General features: G+C 55.6%; 1 protein-coding gene across 1 annotated transcript in view; it reads right to left on the bottom strand.

The window, feature by feature from the left end:
- Positions 1–27: 27 nt before the first annotated feature.
- Positions 28–378, bottom strand: part of LOC119591130 — a 2,083-nt gene continuing 1,732 nt past the window's right edge. Inside the window, exon 3 of the mRNA XM_037939844.1 lies at positions 28–269. Coding sequence (XP_037795772.1) covers positions 28–269 — 242 coding nt within the window. The remainder of the gene's footprint in view (positions 270–378) is intronic.

A 378-nucleotide genomic window follows, 5' to 3' on the forward strand; every position in this document is an offset into this window, starting at 1 on the left:
GGGCTTGAAAACACTGCAGCTCCCCTCCTATCCAGTGTGAGGTTCTGTAGTCGGGGGCGAATACAGGCCGTTGACGCCGCCCGGAGCGCCCACGAACTGCGACGATCTGAACACCGGCGCAAGTCGGGTGATGTAGAAGCGCGGCGGCGGCGTCGGAGCGGCTGGAACCGGAGCTAGAGCTGGCGAAGGAGCCTGAGGAAACACGGGGACCCTGGCGCCGTCTCCTGGCGTCTCGGCGACCGGTGATCCTTGTTTCCGCTGGATATGTCCTGAACAGATTAGAAAATACTAAGAATACCTTCCGGCGAAATGAGAAAATGTGAATAAAAACCTGTTGTACGGAGAGCGATGAAGTCAAAATATGTAAAAACAAATGTT

Source organism: Penaeus monodon, chromosome 28 (genome assembly GCF_015228065.2).
Source record: "Penaeus monodon isolate SGIC_2016 chromosome 28, NSTDA_Pmon_1, whole genome shotgun sequence".
Taxonomy (NCBI): Eukaryota; Metazoa; Arthropoda; class Malacostraca; order Decapoda; family Penaeidae; genus Penaeus; species Penaeus monodon.